The sequence below is a fragment of the Rhopilema esculentum genome, chromosome 16, assembly GCF_057945365.1.
Source record: "Rhopilema esculentum isolate cy_ngs chromosome 16, ASM5794536v1, whole genome shotgun sequence".
NCBI classification, from domain to species: domain Eukaryota; kingdom Metazoa; phylum Cnidaria; class Scyphozoa; order Rhizostomeae; family Rhizostomatidae; genus Rhopilema; species Rhopilema esculentum.
The window spans coordinates 4,003,432-4,024,142 of record NC_142830.1 but is presented as its reverse complement, the minus strand read 5'-3'; the positions used below and the strand labels follow the sequence as shown (position 1 = coordinate 4,024,142).

General features: G+C 37.0%; 1 protein-coding gene across 2 annotated transcripts in view; it reads left to right on the top strand.

The window, feature by feature from the left end:
- The window catches only part of LOC135682658 (F-box/LRR-repeat protein 2), a 52,717-nt gene that overhangs the window by 26,052 nt on the left and 5,954 nt on the right, over positions 1 to 20,711 (top strand). For both annotated transcript variants that reach the window (XM_065197639.2, XM_065197638.2), the window contains exons 10-13: positions 2,109 to 2,239; positions 16,329 to 16,389; positions 19,373 to 19,417; positions 20,292 to 20,348. In XM_065197639.2, coding sequence (XP_065053711.1) covers positions 2,109 to 2,239; positions 16,329 to 16,389; positions 19,373 to 19,417; positions 20,292 to 20,348 — 294 coding nt within the window. The remainder of the gene's footprint in view (positions 1 to 2,108; positions 2,240 to 16,328; positions 16,390 to 19,372; positions 19,418 to 20,291; positions 20,349 to 20,711) is intronic.

The window sequence follows — 20,711 nt, the reverse complement described above, 5'->3', positions numbered from 1 at the left end:
CTTGTTATTGTATACGGTCTTTGCACACATGATTTGCAACTATTTCACCAAATCACAACAAACAACATTGCGTCGAGGGGGCGGGGGAGGAAAGGGAACGGTGGAAGGGTTGAGCAACGAATACGTCTATCTGGAGCCGAAGTCAAAATTACGAATGGTCTACAAAATAATTTCGATAGGTTTTCTTTTGGGTAAATACGCCAAACAGACTTTAGCATTCTTGCGAGGTGGGAAGGAAAAACAGTCTCACAATTTTTGTGGAAGATTGCAGATATTAACCGACACACCAAGAACTCCAGGCAAATGAGGATGAACAACAAGATGGTATTACTTGACGAGCTATATGAAAATGATAAGCTCATTGCTCGAAGGGCAAGCAAGGAGACAAGAATTGGATATCAAAATATTAAGATGTCAAAAGTAACCTAGTTACTAGGAGCATTACGAATGTCGATGAAAGTGACTTAGTTAATCTGTCGCTTTCTACAGCAAATGAAAACTGGCAAAAATCAAATTAAACTTAACCTGATGTGCCGTTTTATAGATTTTATATATGAGAGTCGACAGTACACGCCTGTAATTGGCACAAGATAGGAGAACGTGGAAAAGTGTTTAGAGGTCATCTGCCAGTATTTGCCTGAGAAACCTGATTAATAATGCTATTCATTAATATTGAGATAAGACCATCATGCTATTAGTTATCCCAGTCTTTGAACCTGCCATTGATTTCTGTTTATGTAAATTAGAAGCGAAAGAAAATCTGTAGAGAAAATGAGTTCTTTTGTATAGAAGTTGGAGAAAATTAGCGAGGTTGCATTAAATTGAATATCATTGTTGCAATTCTTAATTCGTAGAAATGCAAAAGTTGCCGAGGAAATTAAAGAATCCGATATTGATAATCGTGTATATTGGTCTGTTTTTCTGTGTTACAAAAGAAAAGATTAGTGACTCAGTGATTCTTTTGTAACGTCACTTCAAAACAATCATTTTTTCCCTTAATCATTTATAGGTTTTTTCATAAACTTCTTGTCTTAGAATTTATCTACGGAAAGTATCTCATTGTTTCATTTCGTTCATTTCTTTTTGCAAGTGTCGATAAATTCATCAAGCTACCCTTTGCACAAGGCTTTTATACAAAAATCATTTGCAAAAATAAGATGCATAATTTCAAAAACTAATTTTACCATATCTACAAAGCCTTATCTGCAACAAGAATTTTCCCTTGACAGATGTTCTTATTCGTGTAGAAATTGTTTTGAACAATTTTGTGTTGCTCGTTTAGGTTGACCCAGCGGGGTCGATGCTTTTCACTACCACCGCTATTTAAGACAATCTGTTAAGGGAAAGACAATTTTTTTGTATTGTGTCACTTTGTGTCAGACAATTGTGTCACATCAGCGGCCATGTTTATGTATTACATTTAAATGGTGAAAACCTCACAGAAAGAGAAATGCGTCCAGCGATATCCAAGGCAACATTGCGGGCAGGCCAAAAGGCTAGTTGTAGCTACACAGGGTACAACAGCCTCTACGTAGGACCTCGAGTGACATTTCTTTTTTGCTGACACTTTTTAAGGATATTAATTTTGAAGTTTATCAAAATGCGTAGATGTATTTTCCTTTTTTTTCCTTTCAAAATTTTCCAAGTACCGACAGTTTCATCTGAATATATTGGGGGATATTTGCCCCTCTATGGCACCTTATAGTGTTACCCCCTGAGCACAACAAAGCTCTGTTAGGCACAGCATAGCCAGACCAAGAAAGTGTCCATCTTTTCTCCGGATATTACCCTTAGTTCTGGTAGCCTTACTCAGAATAACAATAAAATTAAGGCGGGATTTTGGTGTGGCTTTTTCATATCTTTTTCATTTAATTGTTCTTTTTTTGCAAACGTTGACCGTGTAATCGCCATTTTTCCGGGTTCTGCAACATAGTGTCCTACAGCAGAGTATCCATACCTTTATGGTTGTGTTATTGAAAATTTTCGCTGAAGTATCTTATTTAATTAGGCCACTTTTTTCATTGCAATCATTTTCTTGGTATCATGTTCTAATATCCATTAAATGTGTTGATGTGCATTAGAATTCAAATGATCATTGGTTTTTCTAGAATATAACCGATGCAGGGATGAAAACTGTCAGCGAGATGTGCAAAGAGCTAGACTTCATAAGTTTATCTGGCTGTGATAACCTGACAGATTCAACGTTAAAGTTCCTTGGAGAAGGTTGCCCGGAGTTAAAGTGAGTTTTTAAATTCCGTATTTCTTAAATTTAAGGAACCCTAGCTTTTAACGTTCTAGATACGTATTGGCGCGGAATATTTAGATAAAATGTTAAGTTTGTGCTTAATACCTTGCTCTTGATTTTCTGGATGTTAAGCGATCCCAAATTCTGTACGCGTGTAGGCCTAACAGAACGGGTTTAAACTGAATCGTCTTTCTGATTCAGATCTCGGAAAACTTTAGACATTTTTCTTATATTTTTGAGCTTTAGCATCGACAGCTGTCCGTGCTTGGAATAATCAGGTATGGAACCTCATCTGTCCTTTTTTCTAGGTTCCACTTCCTTCATTTTGCTCAATGATTAACTTTAAAACCTGAGCTTTATCTGACCGATTTTTATCTAATGTTTGGAAAGTCAAGTAGGAATGGTTGGACGTCAGAGTTCTCGAATCCTGGAGCTAGGTTTCCAGAAATTTTCAGATTTGGCAGAAAAATTTTCATCAGAATGAAAATAATACGAGCAAAAAATATATTGATGTGTTGTAATATACTCAAAAAAGTAAACTTTCCTCATATTTCAGTTAAAGACTTCCTGATTTCGAAGGGGTTTTTAAATAATGCTATACTTTGCTGAGTGAAACTTTTACGAATAATTTTTGAGGCAATCATACTAATATTTCTAACATTTTGGCTTTTTGACAGCCCATAAGATAACACTCAGATAAACCAAATAGCTGCAAGCAAAGGCTGTATACAGGCTCCATCACTAAATATACTATATTAAAGTTTTTTTTTGTTCAATTTTTGTGGAACTGTTTGCATTATTTCAATTTGGCAGCAATTTTTCTCTCTCATTTAAAAGATTCCCAAAAATAAAACATTTAAGTCATGCAGCATGTGTTTGATTTAAAAAGTATTGCCCAATTGGTTGGATAAGGCATCTACTGCTTATATTGAATATTACTGTTCCAGTGAAACATCGATTCGATACCCTCAATCGTTTGGGTTTCATAAAGTTTTGCTTCATGGTAAGTTAGTATTAATGGAAAAGTTGTTGTTCTGAATGACAACATCTCCCGGAACTCGCGGATTTAGAGATACTGTTACCAGGTGACTGGCCTGCATGAGTCTTTTAAAAGCCACGTTATAGTTTATTTCCATGACAATTTAGCAAATCTTTCTTGATACTTTTAGTCCAATTAATGTGTCTACCAAATACTTGGTTAAAACGCCTTACTATGAATGATCTTTAAAACATCTTACGGTCTACTGATCCTCTCTAGAACCTCTTAATCGAGCTTCTGCAACAAACGTTTTCCAGGCTTTACGCATTCGGCTTTTGTTTTCGAAACCGACGGTACGGTGCCACTCCATGAAGTATCTGTCATTGTTTCATCGCTTGTCTTTAACCACTTTTTGTTCAACTGCATTTGCTAAATTTTCTCCGTTAGTCGTTAAACTTGAATGGAAAGAGAATACGAACCAGAGGATGACATCGCCTCAATTGTTTTCAGAATGTCTGCTTATATTTATCGAATTCATAAGTGGTATCCAGTATAAAATGCCATACCCATTTAATAAAGGAGCGAATTTGGGGTCCATTTTTTGTTTTTTTTTTATTTTTTCTGCTGTTAAATCTATTCACCCCCAATATTTCGCTTCACTCAAAACGACGAGCTTCATCTGTTATCTCATACAATCTTTAGAAGCCCCAAAGAATGGTGCTTCTAGGAGATGTTGCCTTGTCATTCCTGTGTTGAGGATTTTTTCAAAAAGTTTTATTTATTCCCCGCTTCTAAGTTTCTCTCTGGAGAATCTCTACTACACGAACCTTTTTTGAAAAAGACACACTTTTTAAGTTTCTAGCTGCTGGTATCTAATTAGGTAAAAAGTTCCGGCAAAAAGTCTGTTTGTTTTTATGACGCTGGGAAGATTGTCTAACACCCTTTCGCTGTTGGTGGAGTAAAAACATCTAGCATCTAACATTTCTAACATAATACTATATCCATTCTATTGATAGTGTCTTGAGGACAATGAAGTATGCAGTACGAACACGTGATATAATTGGGACTGTCCAAAAAGCATGTTTGCAAAAATCGCCCCATATCGAAATCCCTCCTCTATGAAGCGACCTCCTGGCATCGAATTTATTTTCTGGTTAAGTACAAAGCTCATTACGCTAGGATTTAATTGTACTTAAGATTCGGAAAGAGTGCCTTACAACTATTTTCAAAGGTGATTTATTGCCTCTTTTATGTCTGCGTATGTCGAATCCTGCAGTGTCCGTAAAAGCTTGCCCTATGTTTGAAGCCTATCTCATTCTCTCGTTCCGGCTTTTTTGGCCCAGTCAATTGAAACTGGCTAGGTAGCTTTATTATATTTTTCCTTGATGCTTTCTCTACCCTGCATGTAAATCTGATTTTACACACTGATGTTTTTGCTATCTAAACAAAGGTTTTAGGGAAACTACATTCAATATACCCTGTGACAATCTGCACATTTGCTTTTCCAAGCCTTTTTAGCTTGCTAAGAGATTTTTATATTTGAACTAGGTCCTACCACCAAGCCCTATTAATCGTTTCTTTGTCCTGCCGATTGTTAATTGTTAAGACATTGTCTTTGTTTGGTATGGTTTAGAGCTGCACTGTGAGTTTCTCAAGGTATTCTGTAATTGCTGATCAAGGGAAACGACGTATTAGCAACTAGGTTCTGTGTATAGCGGGGTTTTAGCCTCTGCTCTTGATTGTAGGGTTTAGAAAAACGCCTATTGTGACCAGGGGCTGGAGTTGATAGAGAGAGCTTGGAAATACGGTTAAAGAAAGGGAGCCATTTTATGCTTGTATGACGTGGCAAAGAACCTAGCAAGCTTTTATCACCGTACTATGATATACACACCTTAGACGAATTATTGGTGCTCAAAATGGTGGATTATCAAGGTTGTAAAAGTAGCAAAAAAGAAAGGGTTGCTAGCTGTATAAAAGGGCTAGAGATGCGCCATATGATCCTTTTGATCCACCTTCGGCACCGAAACATCATGTTACTGCAGTAGAGCAACTGATCCTGTAGTTTTATAAGAAAATTGTTATGGTAGGGTTTCTTATGTTTTGGTGCAGTTATTTTCTTGAAGATTTTCTTGGAAATTTCGTACCAAGAAGATTCAACTCGATCAAATTTACCAGTTTTGATTTACAAGAATAAAGCTTATTATTTATATAGATGCTTCTGAAATTCTTGGGTATGAATATTAATGACTTATTTTAAAATTGAACAACGAATCTGAAGCAAATCATTTTATGTCATTAGCAAAAATATGCTTTTCTAATGATGTTTGAGTTCAAAATCCAGATAACATTCACTGAAGAGTTGGGCAGTCGTTGATACCGTCTGCCTGTTTTCAACGAAGATGAGGATTTCATCTCGGTTCTCACCCTTGCATCAACAGAACTAACTTCCCCCTTGCACCGACAGTATTAAGACCCCCTTGCACCAAATTAAATTAGATCCTGTTTGCAGCAACAGAAATAGCCCCCTTGCACTAACAAAGAAAAGATCTTCGACAAGATTTCCCTTCTTGCTTTGAAACGACTTATTGCAAGATAAAATAGAACTAAGACCTACCTTAAGGCCAATCTCCATTAGGCAAAATTGTTTCGCTTTTGCGCTGACGAAAAGGGGAAAATTCAAGGCTCACAATCTCCAGCTCACAATAGCTTTGTGTGCAAAATAGAAGCAGAATGTCAAGATGTCGGATGAGGATATAGATATTATCATTTTGCTTTATTTGTTGAAGCGTAAGAAACAAAGAAACCAAAAGCAAATAAAGGTTTGGGGTACGTAAATTCTACCAAGAGCGAGAACGCAAAGGAGCTTACAGAAATCTTGTTATAGATCTACAGTTATGACCGTCAACTATTTTTATCTATTTTTGTATGCAAAGTTTGAGCAATTGTTGTCTTTGATGGTTCTATTTCTAATGAAGAATTGGAGTTTCGCCAACCAATAGTTGCTAAGAGAGACTATGTGTGACTTTTAAACACCTTGTTTCTGGTGATTCGCATGTATCAGTTGTCATGAGCTATAGGATTCGCCCCAGATCTATTGGTAGTATTGTAAAAGAAACATGTAGCGTACTTGTAAAAATAAATTTTATTACTTCCTCATCCAACACTAAGCTGCTTTGGGACTCAGCCATTTTGCTATAAGTGTACAGGACATTAATTTCGCCGGCGACAGAGAAAAAATTCAAATAGTTTGAACTTCCAAGGCGAACGTCGCGCACAGCGCAGGAAGCGAAAAGTTTCAAATTCGAACACTCATAACATTTCGCCGGCGAAAAAGCGAAAAAATTTCGCCCAATGGAGATCGGTCATTAGTCAGATTGTTTACAAAACCCACTTAGATTTCCACATACCTAAAGGCTCTTGCGCAGCCGGCATGCTTAGCGGCAGTTATCTTGATGAATAGACTGTGTTTTGTGTTTTCATGCAGTACGATATTAGGCCGGTTTTTCAAATTACAGTCGCAAAGCATGCCGGTTGCGCAAGAGCTTCTAGAGAGATATCCTTCATTTCTTCATTTGTTGCTCTGTCTCAGATTGTAAATTTCAAATTGCTGCAGCCACGTGTAACTACATAAGGCTTGAATAGTGTCATTTAGCGTATTCATACCTCAAGTATTGAGGTGGGTGCAGGGGTGCCGTCCTAAAAAGTTCTCCTCATTGTGCTCCTCATTTGTCAGCTACATGCCTGCCAAAAAATCATCGTATACTTCGCAAAAATTTTTACGTTTTATACTGCATCCCCATCTCCCGCTCCGAATAATGTTGTCTTCGCAATGGTAAAGGCTGATTTCCTCGAGGCAAATTTTGAAGTTTAGAGTCTTGAAGCTCAGTATGGTCTACCGTTTTCTTCAGTTAGACCAGACTACAACAAAATAGCGCCATCAAAGTGACGCCATCAAATGTCATCTTTAGAATTATCATTCCATTTCTTAAAAGAACACCACAAATTACCTCTTAATATGCAAAAACAGCTGAAACTGTTCAAAATCGACTGACATATAGCCTATGAAAGACATGAGTTTTGCTAACGAATTACAGTTGTTTTTGCCTGGTTGATGTTTTAGAAACAGGACCAATTTTTATTGGTTTGGTGAGTAAGTAGCCCATTCTTATGTGGCAATATCTTAGTTCATTTGAAATGGGTTCAACCGATTTTGCAAATTTAGAAGTATTTCGTGCTGCCCTTGCAAGTTATGGGGCCAGAGTTCTAAAGTTATAAGAATAGATCTTTAGATGGCGCCCCTTTGCCATCTTGTTGCATTTTACATTGATACGGGTCCTTTATTGCTTTTCTTCTTCGGTCTAGGGTTTCCTATTGTTATCTGAATATCCAATACTCGATTCTCATAGCAAGCCTCTTATATACAATATCGAGATCACCAATGCATTCATTTTTATAAGAATATTGTTAATAAGAATATTCAGGAATGGAATCATCCAACTTTTAAGAATATTATAAGATTTTTGCGCAGCCTTTGCTCGCATATTTGTGTCTCATTTTTCAACAACTGCCCCTGTTTTGCGATGTTCATAACAGAGAGTCGCATGACTAACAAATCTCGTTTTTCAAAAAGGTGTGGTTCTTATTCAAGAGCGGGCGATGTTCCCCATAAACCATAATAGAGTTGAAAATAATAAGAATACTTTGAGAATAAATTCAGGCTCTAATGAAAATCTCTAAAAAATAGATGCTGGAAAAAATTTATAGTATTTTTATAAAAAGGGTGCTTTCGTTCTAATGGTTTTTTAAAAATGGGCCTAATACCCCCAACTTTTGCCACTTCTACGCCTACGATCCCTGCAATCTGCCATTGCAAATAACACGACTGCTCTATCTGTTTGTGGTTTTCTCCCGTTTGGTTAATTTTGAACACCTTGAATTTGAGGACACTTTTTAGAAATTCTAAATGTCGTTTTCTGTAAACCCCTTTTAGAGGTGTTCACAGGTTTACTAGAGAAACATCGAATTAGAGAAGCATCCTGCGCTTTTCCACTTCAACGAATAAATTTTTATGTGCTTTTCAAGTTTTTATTAACAATTACTCTCCAAACACTGATATGCTAAACAATCAATTCCGAAATCAATAGTCATGCGTGGCCTACTGAAAACATTAATTATTCTACTTAAAGCCTGGTTCCCATAAAATCTTAAGAGTCGGGAACGTGTCGCCGATCCCTTCTTCCATCTTCAAAGATCAAAGAGAAAGTGTTCCCATTGACAACAACACAACAGCAAGCAAAAATGCGCCAAATCACTTTCCTTTGATTGGTTAATTACATCCAAGTGATTGGTCCCGTGTTCCCATTAAAATTTTTATTGATCGGAAGAGTCGTAAGAGTCAGGAAAGTTGAACTCAGATCATCTCTCCCGACCATTGCGATTCATAGTCGGCGCAGTCGTAACGATCGGAAAAAAGTGTTTCCAGGAAAACCAACGCAAACTGACGCGGACTGTCGCCCAAACCCTTACGATTTTATTCGAACCAGGCTTAAAGGATTCCAGGCTTTCGGAGAAACGCTAGTATTCAGACTGCGATGTGCCGACAATCGGACAGAATTACTAATGCCGAAAGTGGAACCTAGCCGACAAATGGTCTTAATTTCTTAGTATGATAAACATCATAAGTTTATTCATGTTTGCTGACATTAATCAAAGCTCTAACTTATTCGTTTTTCATGATGAGTAGCCAGCTTTGTTTCCTTCACGTCTTCCCTTGTTTTGAGATAAGGGTGTCGATGGGGAGGGGGGTTGTGTGAACACTTTGGGGGCATCCGCTCCTCAGTAACCATTCCGTCGGAACGAAATTCATATTGGGGGCCGCCCATTGTATCCCTTCTCATTCAATACACTGTTATAAAGGAAACATACTACAGTATGACAATTATTAGGGGCTCCAGCCCCCCTCCCCGGTTTCGACGGCCCTGGTGACTTCATATAGCGCCTTCCTCCAGCTTTTGCAAAATTGTGCAGACTTGAACGTGTACGAAAATTGCACTTATCCGAAAAATCTGTTCTGAATTGAGAAATGTGTTTTGTAAAATTTGTCAGTGTGGCGCTGGTTTAAATGGCCGTCGAAAGATCTTTTTTGTTTGGAAATTCTGATCAGGAGTTGATGGTAGACATTTGAGGGTTAACAAATTTATCCTCTACGCCCTGCGACTACAATCACTGCCAAAATTACTTGGAACACCTGACACTTTGGGCTGTGCTTTTCTTTTTTTCATTTGTTTTCTTGAATACTACCACTTCCGCCCCCCTTTCCCCCCAAAACAATGTTGAAAGTATAGAAAAATATCAAACAATTCACAAGAAAAAGCGTACTCCATAACCCCTCTCTTTTTTCTAAAGTAAATCAACATTGTTTCTAGGGGGAGAGGGGGATGGCTGAATTTGCCTTTGAAAACCTACGTTAGTGTTCCAAGACTTTTGGCAGTGATTGTATGTGATCAAGATGTATTTCAGGAGCCTTTCCTGCCTTCATCCGGTGATTATTATTCTTAGGGCTTCATCAGTGACGAGACAGGTGTACATGCATTGTTTTCATAAGAAACGGCTGTAAGATACCGAACGTACTACTAATCACCCTCACTGAAATATCAATAAAAAAATTAAGAAACTGAGTGCTAATTTGGAGTTTGGTTTCTGCCAAAAATGCCTGTTTTCCAATCAGTTTTGTAAAGCATTCGAAATAAGTCCCATTGTGATATCAGAAACATATACCTGCACTTATTATTCAACTGACGGCAAATATTTTATGAATTTCCATACCAAGCGAAGAATTCAACAGCTGTCAAAGTTTGAATTCGTCTCAATTCTAATTTTAACAACAATTTCAGGAAGAAACCAATAAGTTAAAGACACAATTTCCAAATCAATGCTTAAATGGATGTCTCTTTGTTGTATTTACAGATTTGAAGTGCAGTTTATTGCATTAATTACAGAGGAAAGTGGAATGTTGTTGCAATTAATAAGGACAGCAAAATCTCTTGAATACGAGTCCTAGTACCTGCAAAGGTAGCTCTGGGGTTATGCTAAAGGGGACCTAGAAGCATGGGCGTCACAACAACACCCCCATCCCCTGCACTCCAGGAGGGCGCAGACACCTAGGGGACACAGACACCTAGGGGGCGCAGGAGTTGTACATCTAAAATTGTTTTTATAGCTTTTTCTGCCTGTGCAGGATTATTGCAGGGGGGAGGGGCATACGATAAGACTGTGACGCCACTGCCTAGAAAGGAAGCTTGGCTAAATTTTTTTACACAAAGGTTCGTCCTCCTATCCTTGGAGTAATTTTGAAAACATGTGAGTCTACTTAAATGAAATTTTAAAGTTAAATGATTTCCAATTTCTGAAAATTTAAATTCAGGAAAATAACAATTTTTCTGACACTTAGTTGCCATGCAGCTTATGTTTTTCACCTACTGCCTATTTAACAAATAACTCCAAGGTAATTTTCATTGCTTGGCAACGTGAAAAGACTCAAGAAAACTCAACAGAAAAAATTAATCGAAAATGGAGATATTGGAGTGACTTATTGCATATAAAGTGATATGTATTAACAGTGAAAATACAATTTCTTGCAATTTATCCGTTTTATACAAGGGACACACGGTTTGCCTTTCACAGTTGACATGGGAATACTTTTTGTGAAGAAAAATCTGATAGTTGGCATGATTCTTTCAAGGCCTTTCTAACAAACACCAAAATTGTTGATGATTCACCAAGGTCGACATTCCAGAATAAAAATGTGTAATGAAAATTAGGGTTAACGTTTAAATCGTCTACATGACAGCTTATTTTCCAAATTAAGAAGGGAATGTATGGTATGCGAGGTCTTTTTAATAAAAACGCTCAATTTTCTATACCAAGCTGCTGTCGAACTTTCTCGTAGCTATCGAAATTTCTCTTCATAATATCAACGCATGGTCCGAGAAGTCTTTCGAAGGCGCCAGAGTCGAGAACGGCTACTGTCACAGGCCCGACCGCGTAAACACAAGCGGCGCGCGGTTTTTTTGTTACCAAAGCGAGTTCCCCAAAGTATTGCCCAGCATGTTGCCTTAAAACTTCCTTTTCTTCCGACTGGTTGTTTTTATCGCGTATTGTTACGCGAATAGTACCCTCCATAATGAAAAACATATTATGAGCCTCAGCCCCCTCTTCTATAATTCTATCGCCATCATCAAACTTCTGGGTATCTAAACTGTCTGCAAGATTCATCCTCTCATAAGGCGTGAGCTCTGATAAAATCGGAACATTTTCAAGCAGATCTTCAAACATCTTACGCTTTTTCGCCTGTGCCGTAACAATGATCTTTCGAAAGGCGGCCTGGTCCAAACACCATAACTTGCCATCAGATTTTGCAATAATAGTGGCAGCCCTTGGACAGTTGTACATCAGTGCAAGCTCGCCAAAACTGCCTTTTCCATCTAGTTGTGCAACCAATTTATCATTTTTGCCGTCCTTCACGTAAATATCGTATTTTCCTTCGCTGATAATATAAAAATTATCGCCATCGTCCCCTTGTCTGATGACGACTTCCCCCTCCTTGACAACTCGTTCAAACATTGCGCCTAGAACAGTTTTCAGTTGACCACTGTCAATTGATTTAAACAGCAGGATTCCTTTCACGTCGTTTTTAAGCGTTTCGAGTTGTTGAGAAGATTTGTCGTGCATAACAATCTCTGTTTCATCATCGGCAGTTGGATCGTAAGATTGGGCTGCCACCGCTTGCCTCCTTCCTCGTGATTTGATCACTGGCCGCTCCTCCAAATCATCTCCATCTTCATCAAATGATGTAGCTTTGGTCTTCATCACGTATCGGGTTTTTAGGCTTTCAGTGTTATTTATATTTTCGAAATACTCTGCTGCATAATCTACCAAATCCTCTGGCTGTTCTTCAAAGACGCTGCAAACAAAGTCGCGAAGCAAGTCGTGGTACAGCTTCGGGAGAGCCAACTTTAAATCGTTCTTTGACGTTTGCATACTTGCATTTATTCACGCGTTATCTGACAGCGTCTCTTGTTTCCGTCTCCGGCACGGGGGGATGTCACCACAATATCAACGAATTGCAAATATGAACGACCAAGTGTAATTTATGGAACCGCTCTAGGATCAGAGATAGCAACACAAGAATAATAACGTCTTGTGGAATATTGCCAGGTCAATAAACTTACTAAAATCAGGTTTCGTTTTATTTAATTTTGAAATTTCAATTGCCTGAGTTGAATGGTCACCTTAAAGTTCAGTCGTTCAGTTAAATAAACCTCAATGAATCAATGATTTTATGAAATATGAATATAGTCTTGTTGCTTTATCTAAGAAACATGGTCGTCTTAAACCCTTGAAAGATGCACGAAGCAAATACCCTCGTTGGTTAGGGCTAAATAAAATAGGCTGTTGAGGAAAAGAATGATAAATTATTACTTCGTCGCGGTATCAATTAAACTTAACCAAAATCTATTGAATTAATTGCTGGCTAATGTCTGTTAGATATTAATAAACATTCTTCCTAATGGACTGACGATCGAAAGTTCTTGTATTTTGTTTTGTATCTCTTTCAAGAGTTGTTTTGGTTGATTTATTCAGAACGTGACATCTGCACCAGGACTTCAATCCCGCTAGTCCGACCATTACAGTAAGCACTAACTTCGGCTTTTAAATATTTGCGACTATCGCCAACACACTGAGGTCTTTGTTTTTGGCTTGTCAATATTTTGACAATGAATAACAATGTATATTAGGGGGAAACAACTGTTTACGTTTATTTGATTCATTAGTTTACTCCAGAGGCAAAGACTGGCAAATTGGCCTGGTTTAATGTCTCGTTTGTATTGCGCTCAAAGCCCCTGAGATTTTTTATGGATAATATGAGACTAATTTATAACTACTTCTAAATAATTTTTCAGAAAGTGTTTTTGTTGCTTATAAATCGAATAAAAGTATTAACGTATCTTGATAAAACCTTGACACAAAAAAATGATTCATTATATAATCAGTTATTAGAACCTCAATTTTCAATACAAGTATTTTTATACGAAGCTTTGAAAAACACCTCGTTTTGAAAAACTCACTAGTGAAGGCTCAGTATGGTTGGAAACTTTACTGGAACAATGGTATAATTCTAAGAAACTTTTTAGAGTGCAGTGGTAATTCCAAAATTCCAATTTTAATTATGCAATCCTTACAAAAATTGTTAGTTATGTAAATTCAAGACTCATTCTATGTGCATGCTACCAGAGATATGTTTTTTCGAATATTTTTAATTATAGTCCTTATCAAAATTGTTAAGTGTTGTTATCATATTGCCACGTTTTGTAAATAATTTCCTTGAGGAGCTGAGTCAGGTTGACCTTCAATCTATTGGAGTAATTTTATGAAATTATGCAATTGATTAAGCCATCAACTCTGTTCCTTTCTCGTAATTAGTGCAGCAGAACTGTGCCTAGGAGCTCGTGCTCCTCAAAAGTTATAAATTTTATTTCTTTCCATTGAAGTCAAGAAACTTCCAGTCAGGTTCTTTGCTGTTTGTTTTATATAGAAAATGTGTGTATAGACTCAGTAGCGGCGCAATAAGGGGAACTTGAGGGACTTTGGGGCAGGGGCGGATCCAGAGCAAACTTGAAGTAGGGGCAGTTGATAGTGGGGGCGCTGAAAAGTTTTCAAAAATTGATGACGAGAGAACGCTGTATACAACAATTTCAGATGCATTTTTGGAATAAACAACATAACTTTAAAGTAATCCTTGAAGCAAATTAACCTATTGGTCTCAGAAACTTTTTCACCTGATTCTCATTCTTCAAAAGGGGCGCACAATTTCCAAAAAAGGGCGCAATACTTGCTTCAACTCGTCGAGGGAGGGGCAACTGCCCCTAGTGTTCGCATTCCCATAATTTGCCAATACCTTATTTTATCTTATGATTTTATATCTTTTAACGTCATACATACATCAAGGCCTGATATTCCAGTTAATATCATATATAATATTAAAATATATTTAAATTTATAATTACTATCAAAAGCTCATGCACCAAGTGTAATAAAAATAATATAGATATTCAGAAAAAACATTATCGCTTAAACGTTTCGACCGAAGTCTTCATCAGTAATACTTTACAAATCAAAAATGTTTCATTTGTAAAGTATTACTGAAGACTTCAGTCGAAACGTTTAAGCGATAGTGTTTTTTCTGAATATATCTATTTAAATTTATATATATATAAATATATATTTTAGATAATTATATATATACATATATGCTCATTCCATTCTGATACTGATGCATATACCACTGTACACCCGTTCTGAGTTACAGAAGCGCGTCTACCGAAATGAAATGCAAACAAACATTTTGCATGAATTGGTCACCAGTGCAAGTTTTTCTGTCTCCCAAGGTTCAATTCACTGAAGTCAAACAGAGAGATTAATCGGCTCCATCAGAAGCGTATGCGGCATTTCGCCTTGCTATAAAGGCACTATTGAATTCAAGGCTATTCAAAATACTGCTCCTTTCTTTTACAAAGATTAAATAATCAAATAATGTAGCAGGTACCCATTACATTCGTTGAATACAGACTAGTAATTTCGTTGCCTTTGCAATACGCTTTTCTTATATTCAATGCGTCGAGGCGGTCTCACAGTCGATTCGCTACGGTCGCGCGACTGAGCGTTGACGCAACTGAGCGAACTTGCGGCTGCTCGTATTCACTACTTGCGGCTGCTCGTACACATGAATAGGTTGGTGTTAATGTGTGGCCAATATTGCAGGCTAGATATGTTCTTAGTGACTATGAGCAAAGACTTAAATGAATCTGACATTATTCAGACTTAATCCCCTGTCATTTTGTCTTTCTTGATGAACTATTTCTACTGTTTCACAAACTAAACTCAATCTGTGAGCTTGTTTTGTTACATCGTCATTTTATACAGAGAAAAAAATCGAATAGGCCTAGTTATTTTATAATTGGCTTTGAGAAAAGGAAACTCAAAATGTTCTGACGTTTTGAAAAAAGCAAGTGTTCTGACGTTTTATACTCTGAAGAGTGTCAGACAAGAAGCTTAGTAGCATGTTTCAAAATGTTTGCTTTGTTTGCAAATTCTGTACCACGAAAAAAGATAATTATTTTATGCAGAAACGAAAAAATGAAGTGACCAATAATAATATCGAGCCGTCTGTGAAAAGTGAAGAAAATGTCTTTCTATTGAAAACATTCGTCTTAGTTTGCGTCTCCGTCTGTCTATAATCAACCAATATTTTTCCTGTTTCAACGACAATATTTTTAATGGCATCACTTGATTCCCCTTTCCTTTCCTGTTCGTGTTCTTTCTCTCCTTCGCATAATTTTCATGCCTCACTAATAACACCGATAAAGATTTTGACTTCGAGCTCATTCTGAATAAAAGATTATAAATCCCATTTTTAAGGATATGTGGCGTGAATTATTTCATATATAAGATCTTGATTTGCTCGTTATGTTATAGCAGTTATTATTTTTATTTTTAAGGTTATGTTTGTAAGACGTATCTTGCGTTAAGTAGCGGAACTAAAACACATCAGGTCCAATTTTTGTTTTGTTACATCAAATCTTTTCGATGTAAATTGAATTCAATTTAAAACTAAAAGGTAATCTGCTCGTTGACAGAGCAATGCGCCTGCTGGTCAGTAGTTGACATAGCTAACGACAAAACCCTGTTGGAGTTCTCTATCCTCAACTTTAATGATAATCTACTTTGTGTTTCTGTTTTGCATATAATCAACCCATGAGCCTGAAACAACAAAATCATTTCAATGGTTGTTGCAACATCGTATCACCAGGTGATACACTCTAGATAAGCCTAACATCTTCCTAGCTTATCATATCTATCCCTTTCTTGATTCATCCAATGCTTTTAATACAGAAATCGATAAGTTTTCATTAGTTATTGATTTCAAGAAAGCCTTAAGTTTTGTTATGAAAATTGCCAATGTCGCCTTTAACGTAAAACGGCGTTGATTATACTGTTGAATAGGAAGATGTGATGAAAATGTTGAGTGAGTCTCCTTTTTTGCAGGACGTTGGAAGCCGCCCGATGCTCACAGTTCACCGACTCTGGCTTTCTATCGCTTACCAGGGTAAGAATATTTGCTAAGAATATATTACCAGGGTAAGAACTCTAAAATTAGAAACATAAATACGCGACATTGAACAAATAGATATAGTTCCTTTAAACCTATTTAATTCAGAAAATGGTATTTGAGAACAGGGACTCTCCTGCGACAAGCCTCTCTACCTTACAGGGACTTTCCTCTCTACCTTACAGGGACTCTCCTCTCTACCATACAGGGACTTTCCTCTCTACCTTACAGGGACCCTCCTCTCTACCATACAGGGACTTTCCTCTCTACCTTACAGGGACTCTCCTCCCTACCATACAGAGACTCTCCTATCTACCTGGAATCTCCTGCGACAAGCCTCTCTACCTTACAGGGACATCAGTATGTTCTTCACCAGACTTCACTTTCCTAGATTACCGAGCAGTTCCATTGTATGATAGTGTGCTAGAAAAAGCACTTAAATGCAAGAAGTGGCAACAACTTGATATATAAAAACATTGGGTCTTTATATTGTGAATTTACAGGTCCAATTTGTCTAATACGTTTCTTACTTATCAACGTCTAAAAGAAGCGAGAGAAGAAGCAGGCATGAGATTTTGCATAGTGGATAAAAAGGCATTTAAATTCTTGTATTGTTCAATACAGAAGCTCAACCTTCGGTATGTTTATGCGGAAAAGTTTCAACCTGCTATTTCTACATTGAAAACATCTAGGTGGTTTGAAGATAATATATTGCTGCTAGCCGTCTTCCTAGGGATAAAACACGGACCGAATTTAGCTGGTATCCATTCTGCAACTTGGCCGCCTGACCCTTTAATCATTGCAAAACTTTAATCCTATTCTCGAAAAGTACCTGTATTGACTTCTGAACAGAAATCTTCCTCATTCGCCTGTGTATCTTTACATTATGCAATCTCATGTTTTTGACTGCATGTTTACTGTCCAAGATCTCATTTTAATTCCTAGTTTTAATTTGAGGTAATTAGCCCTCAGCTTGGAAAATCTTCTTTTAACCACAGCTAGAGTCCTTGTTTACCATATCAATGATTTTTAGAAATCAAGCTCTCTTTGAATTATGAAGTTTGGTCACTGTTATTTTTCCCTGAGTATGATTTATTGAACACTCTTCCTACTGTACGCTCTTAACTCGGCCTCGTATTCAGACGCTTATTTATAATTGGTTTGGGACTACAGACACCTGTTAGGTCTTGCAATTTTGTAGTTTCAATTCAGCAAAAGAAGCGACCAAAATCGACCAAAATTTTAGATGTTTTATTTGTTTTTTGCCCTTCCAATGGAAAACTGAATTTTCATCGTAGCTCTTTGCATTATGTGCAGTTTCTCTTGGGCTTCATCGTTTCTTTTTGTAAATTTGCGAAATAAAGTTATGTTGCAAGGGAAGCTGGGATTCCTTTTGTTTTTACAGTTATTTATCCAGTTTAAAATTCAATAACCTAACCATAACCTAGGGGTCTCCATATTCTTAAAAGCAGCTTCCTTAGGCAGTTGTACAGTACATTAGTTGACCCAAAAGGAGCGGCCTAAAACAAGTTTGCGAAGATTCGCCCAATTGTTCATGACGAAATCATACTTCAATCCAACTGGCCTTTTCACTTCATCAAGAAAAACTTCTTCTCTGCATTTAAGATTATAATATTTGAAACTGTGACTCAGTAAGCAGGCGTTTAGAAGAAAAGTGTTTTTAGATTCTAAGGATTTTTTACTGTTTTTTGGCCATAACTTTCCTTGTTGGTTAGATTTTAGAGCAGTCACTAACAGAGAATTTCACTTTGAAAATCCCCGAGACTATTAATACTTAAATAACCAACTGCTGATAGCACTTAATATTTTATGGCTACGCTGCATCGTCGTCATATAGCCGTGATTACGCAGGAAAATGTTAGTTTAAATTGCTGAGACATTGCACTATACCTGGTGAATTTATTACAAGTTTCTTCATTCTTTATATTAACGGGTATTGGCAGGTACCTTGCAGCTAAACTTGCTTAAAGGGCAGCACTTGACTATTAATTCATTTCAGTTTTACAGTTAGCCCTTAAAACGTTTCTCCGCAGGATCTCCTGATTGATAATGTGATGGCTTAGCAAAATGTAGACCGAAATTGATAAGAAATCAAAATATTATGAGTATCATGCTGCACTCCCCTGGATAGCCTCTAAAATCATAAAGACTGAATACACTTATCAATCTATCGTTTACTTTTTAACTTTCGACATAGTCGGCTTTCTAAGACCTAACGACGGCATACGGGTAAACGTTTTACCATGGCCCCACCCTCCCCCCCCCCCTCTCGGCGGAGGCCCTGAATTAGCAGTACACACACTTGACAATCCGCTATCTCTTCTACCTGCTATTTGGGGCATTCACCATTTCAAATGTTTTCCCATCTCCCATCGCGCTATCTCTACTGCCCGTCTAATGAAAGGCTAGGGAAACTTCGGAACCCAGTGCAAATGCAAATAGTTTCGTGAATACTGATACCGAATCAATAACATCACCAAATTTGCAAACATAAGAAGAAAAAATTGCTGAACCCTGGCTTGATACGGTGCTAGTAGCAAAAATTGATCATATCATACATGGTGATCCTGTGAAAAGGCAAAAAGCTGATAATTTTAGAAAAGCGACAACGTCATAGAAGTGATGGTTTCCCAGTATTGGCGGTTTTCAGAGCACGGATATATGCCGCATAAGCATTATTTTAAGCTCGACAATAGTATATAAGTTAACATTTATCATATTTGTAATATTACTAAGGTTTTTGATAAATTTGGTCATTAGAAATGTTTTACAGCCTTGTCGATCAGTCTGCAAATTGTTGCAACGTGTTTTACCTTTTTATCATCAGGTCGTAGTGGGGTGGGTGTTTGTACTTGGGGGCTGTAAAGTGTAAAAGTTAAAAACAAAGTCAAAAGCAAAATTTTCGCAGATCAGATTGCATCATTTTCTCACCCTTTTATTGAAATTTCTTTTTGATTAGGGCTGTCACGAATTGCAGAGGATGGACCTTGAAGAATGCGTTCTTGTAGGTATCTCCTGTGTTGATTCATTGTTATAAGTGGCCAGGCCCACTTAAAGCTTTTCTGGGGCCTGGGGAAAAGAAAACCGAGGCCCTGGATGACGTCATTTAAACATTAATTGTTGCTGTTATTTTTGTTAGGACGCCACTGACCATAAACTATTGTTCTGATATAGTTACTGATAAACTATATCAGTAAGGCACAGAAAATAGCATGTTTAAAAATTTGGAACTAAAGGCAATGAGAAAGTTGGTAAATTGTTTATGCGAAAGAATTTCAGTTTTATACTGTAATGAATACGCCACCAAATGAAAACTTTTTAGATGAAAATAACATCGAAATGTCCTACTTTCATTTTTCTTATCTTACTTTGATAACTTTATTTTCTGTTTTTAAATTCTTATACAATTGACCACGTGACAACATATACTTATTTGAGAAGTATGGTTGGCTCAATTAACATCAATTCTTTCAATTTTCACATTAATAACAACAGACCTGAATGACTCGAAAATCCAAAAAAACCTGACATGATATTAACAAGTCTCCTTTGACTCTTTCCAACATTGCAGTGGCGTTCCCTTTTCAGAAACATAAAAATTTTCCCTTCAAGATGTTTTTCAAAAGTTATATTGTCTCTGTGAATTGGTATGGAACGCAATAGACAGCAAAGTTTTGACGGGCGAATCCAAGAAGGAAATTTTCTTGTGTAGAGAAATGTCCTTAGGATCTGTATCCACATTGAGCGTCCCAACCACCACGTCAAGTCATGATTGGTTAAAACAGCGGATATGGCTTATTTTCTTGGAAAATTGTGTTCCTTATCCATAACTAAATATCACAGTTTAACCTAACCACATTTGTATGTTTTCCTTGCAGATAACTGATAGCACATTAAACTCTCTTTCATACAACTGTCCTAGGATTCAAACATTGGTATGGTAATCTTTTTCACATTATTGCCTCTTATTGTCTAATTGTTTATTAATGATCTTGAAAAAGCAGTTTATCACGCTAGACAAGGGGCATGAGTGGATACACGAATTAAAATATTTAGGATATACCTAGTTTCATGGGGTTTTTAGACTCATCTGCATACTGAACTGTAAAGTTATTTAATCTAAATAAAATTAAATAGAATAGCTTAATAACTGGATAGAATTGCTGGAAAACAAGGTCAGAATATCTGAAAATCCAGAAAGATTTCCTGGAAATTAGACCAAAATAGCTTAATCAAGGTAAAAAAGTTGAATACCAGGATAGGCAGTTGGAAAACCTGATAAAATAGCCAAACAAGTG